General features: G+C 37.7%; 1 protein-coding gene across 1 annotated transcript in view; it reads left to right on the top strand.

The window, feature by feature from the left end:
• Positions 1 to 4335, top strand: part of LOC102210828 (hyaluronan and proteoglycan link protein 1-like) — a 6277-nt gene extending 1942 nt beyond the window's left edge. Inside the window, exons 2-3 of the mRNA XM_005739160.1 lie at positions 735 to 1037; positions 2516 to 4335. Of these exons, the coding sequence (XP_005739217.1) occupies positions 735 to 1037; positions 2516 to 2805 (593 nt within the window). The 3' untranslated portion in view covers positions 2806 to 4335. The remainder of the gene's footprint in view (positions 1 to 734; positions 1038 to 2515) is intronic.
• The last annotated feature ends 23 nt before the right edge of the window (positions 4336 to 4358 follow it).

The raw sequence follows: 4358 nt of genomic DNA on the forward strand, positions 1-4358 counted from the left end.
GGGGGGGTAATGTCAGCTGAAGACAAAAACTGGAGCCAGTCAAACACACACACAGCTGACCAAACACATCCAGTTTATCCTGGCTGCAGGTCATCTCTATAAAGTTAAGGATCTTCTAAATCAAACATCATTATATATTATATACTTTGTATTGTTCCATTATACTTCTGTACTGTGTGGAATTGTGGGGAGCCACCTATAGAACACACACCATCCAATATATATTCTGCAAAAAAGAAGCATCAAATCAACTTTTTATTAAATTAAATATTCTTAAATTTAAAGACTTGGTTGACCTGATAACTGCACAAATAATGTATAAAGTAGGAAACAAATCTTTGAGCCACAACATTCAGAACTTGTTCCAAATAAGACCAAATACCCTTAGAGGAAACCCTATGTAGTAAGGATTCATGTAAAAACAATAAGTTACATGAATGTTGCTGTATCATTGTGTTCTATTGAATCCTTGTCTCATTTTTATATTTTTAGCAAATTGTGGTATTTGAAACAAGCGGGTAGCAACAAATAAGTGTAAATCTATCTTTTCTACTCCTTTTCAAGCGTATTAATTGAGTGGATATAGAGATATTAATGACAACTTTGATGCCTTTGTTTTGTGTATGTGTTTTCTTGTTATTTTAGTTATATTGACATGTTCAAAATAAATTCTATTCTATTCTATTGCATCTCCTTCTCTGCCCTCATTTTCTGTTTTCACCCTGTCTGTGCAGGTGTTGTCTTCCCATACTACCCCCGCCTGGGACGCTACAACCTTAATTTCTACGATGCAGAGCGGGCGTGCCACGATCAGGATGCTATCGTGGCATCTTTTGACCAACTGTATGACACATGGCGTGGAGGGATGGACTGGTGCAATGCTGGCTGGCTGTCTGATGGCACAGTCCAGTATCCCATCAACACCCCCAGAGAACCCTGTGGTGGCAAGAACACAGTGCCAGGCATTCGGAACTATGGGTTGAGAGACAAGGACAAGAACCACTATGATGTTTTCTGCTTTACCTCCCACTACAAAGGTGAGGAACAGCACTAAAACTGTGTTTTTGTAGGTATTGGCGACAAACACATCTGCAATACTGAGGGCAACATGCTCTCTGTGGTTACTGGGTTATGAGTTGATTGAAAACATTTTTACCTGTTTGGCCACCTAAAATTGAAAAAGAAACGACTGTTAATACTATAATACCAACATGTAAGAGTTTCTGAAAGTGTGCTTCTTTTTTATGTGGCTAAAACAAAATCCAGCCCTAACCACAAATGGGATGCTAGTGCCCTGATGGATAGCAGGTCTAAAGAAGTTAATTAACACTTGGTATTAACATGTCTTTAAAATGTAGCTAGTGACCTGATATTTATCAAATTGTTGTTGTTTGTTTTTTTGTTGTTTTTGTTTTTTACACACTATTCAATCCAGCTTTAATATGAGTTAGTATGAAGAGCCATGTGAGCTCCAACTGGGATGCTTGCATCTTACTTCCTATAGCAGCACCTAGAATAGATGTGACTCAGGAGACAGACCATGGTTTCCACCACTGGACTCCTCCCTCTTTGTTCAGGTGTCCCAGGGCACAATACTGAATAGTGTGGAACAGAGGGTAACTTAGAGCTTGTGGGGTTAGGATGTGGTATCCGATTTTTTAGACCACCACTCAGTGTAAGTTTTATGTCACAGCTGCGTACTAAGTACTAGTAATTATCAAAATGATTTTTTATGCTTCCACCAATATTTGAGAGCTCTTTATGATAATATTTTTAATCATAAAATACAAATATTCTAGTCCAAATTCTTTTAATGTACAGTTTTACAAAATAGCTGAAAAAAGATAGTAAATCACATCATTATCTTTTGATGAAAATGACAAATTACAGTTATTTTATTATATTCCGGAATGTCTGAATGTTACACATGGTCTCAACAGATTTTGAGGGCTGTGCAATATGACCAAAATCTCTTATCCCGATGTAAGACATTTCTCATCCCGATAATGATATATATCGCATTTTTGGTAAATTCTGTGAATCTCGGGCAACTCGACTTGGGTAAAGTGTTTTCAGCTGGGCGTTGTGTACCTGGAGTGTACCTGTGACCAATGCATGAAACTATATATCTTTAGATTGTTGTAACGGCTGCCATTTACTTTCTATTTATTACATGGCGTGCCGTGTGAAAAAGGCTGTTCTAACGTTTGAGTCTAAGGTTCATTTTTCAGCACCTGACGGCTCTTTTTTTGCTTCTCATCTGATCTTCATCATCTCAATATTGCCGTAAACAGTGTATTTTGCAACACCACAAAACAAACGATGGCGTATAATATGAAATGATGGATGTTTTTACTTCGTCAAATTTGTAAAGGCATCAAAGCATGTATATCCTGTCTTGTTGTGGTGACAGGATCATGTCACTCTGGTTAGGTTGCAGGAATTTGATACATTGATATATTTTCTGTATGTTCTAACCCATTATGTTCATCCTTCTGTTTTCTTGTCACCTCAGGTCGTTTCTACTACCTGATCCAACCCTTTAAGCTGACCTATGATGAGGCAGTCAGGGCATGCCAAAAAGATGGTGCTCAAATTGCCAAGGTTGGCCAGATGTATGCTGCCTGGAAGCTGCTGGGCTATGACCGCTGTGATGCAGGCTGGTTGGAGGATGGCAGTGTCCGTTACCCCATCTCCCACCCACGCCGGCGCTGCAGTCCCACTGAAGCTGCTGTTAGGTTCAGTGGCTTCCCTGACAAGAAGCATAAGCTGTATGGAGTGTATTGTTTCAAGGGCCACAACTGAGCCACAACACACATCCAGCAAACAATTACATACACTAACATGCATCAACACATACAATAATGAGCATAATAATTGAGAGAAAGAAAACAGAGAAAAAAGCACATTCAAACTGTGATAGTTTTTTTTTTTTTAATGGAAACCTTAAGATGTTTTATCCAGACCGATTCATGTTGTGCTTTGTAAACTGGGACCTTATATTCTACAAGGGATAGTTTACGCATATTTAAGGTTTATATTATTTAATCAATGCCCTTCAGAGAGGTGGGCACATTGTTGTGGGGATTAGATAACCTACGGCTACAGACATACTGTCATTTACAAATGGACTAGGCTCGTCAAAGTCTGAAAGTCTGAAACGTAACTAATCCAATCTCTGCTGTTCAATGTTAACAAGGTGCTAAGACAGGTACTTTGTAAATCATCCTACCACCCAGTGTTTTATTTTTTTTTATACAAACGTGATGAACCAAACACTAGTCTCATCACCAAAATGAAAAAGAAATCATTTAACTGTTAGCATTGTTTATGTTTTCTAAGTATGTAGAATGTGATAATCTAGAAATGTATTTCTGTTAATGACTATTTTTTGATATACTGTAGAAATATTTAGAATATAATTTTTATCTTTCTGGTCAAACTATCCAAGTCTATTGGGTTTACATGAAGCATACAATAACGGTGGTAAAAACACCACAAAAAATGATTTTGCACTGAATTTACCGAATATGATGCATAGAGGAGAGAAGACAAGGCAAACAGCAGTTTGCTCTTTGCAGCAATACAGAATGCCTGGCATGAAAAAATGCTTTGCAGTGCTAGAGTACGTTTTGTTCTTCAGAGCATGCCTTGACTTCAACAGCAAAATCGCTATTAGAGTATAGCTACTCTTGCTATCTATTTAGCGCCTTATAGACTGCTATTTTTGATACAAATGCCATAGATTCTTCTAGCTTATTACCAGAGCCAGGCTTTGCCCTGCTTGTGACTGATGTTGCTCATTAGCCCAGCAATCCCAGTGCAACTTGAGAGGACAATCAAAAAAATCCTGTTATTCAGTTGTGGGTTTGACCTTCAGCATGTGTTTGTAATATCATAAAAATCTGCTTTCTGCATACAGTGTTGCTTGACCTTTAAATCACATTTTTCTACTGCATTCCTCTCCTATGATGGTGCTAGGCTGCTGTTAACTAGAATTGTAGCTAGAATTGGAAAATTTAGATTTAAATCCAGGTTATGCTCAGGTTTATGTTTGATCTGTTTTAGTCAACAAAAAAGCAAAACAATAAAAAGAAATAAATATTAGTTATGTCACAAAATCAAAGATTTAGTTGTTTGTACCACTGAAATTGCAAAGTTCTTTGTGCCAAATACAAAGAAAAAAGCAAAATAGTGACTGTTAGTATGCTAACAGACACACATGGCCAATGACTACTACTCACACTGTGGATTGTCAGCCTAAACAAGACTTGCAAACTCTTTGGACCCAAAAATCTACCCTCTCTTTAACAAGTCATATAGTATTGATGCTTTGTGTGTGTGTGTGTGTGTGTGGG

The sequence above is a fragment of the Pundamilia nyererei genome, unplaced genomic scaffold (genome assembly GCF_000239375.1).
Source record: "Pundamilia nyererei isolate P.nyererei 1_Seehausen unplaced genomic scaffold, PunNye1.0 scaffold00089, whole genome shotgun sequence".
NCBI lineage: Eukaryota > Metazoa > Chordata > Actinopteri > Cichliformes > Cichlidae > Pundamilia > Pundamilia nyererei.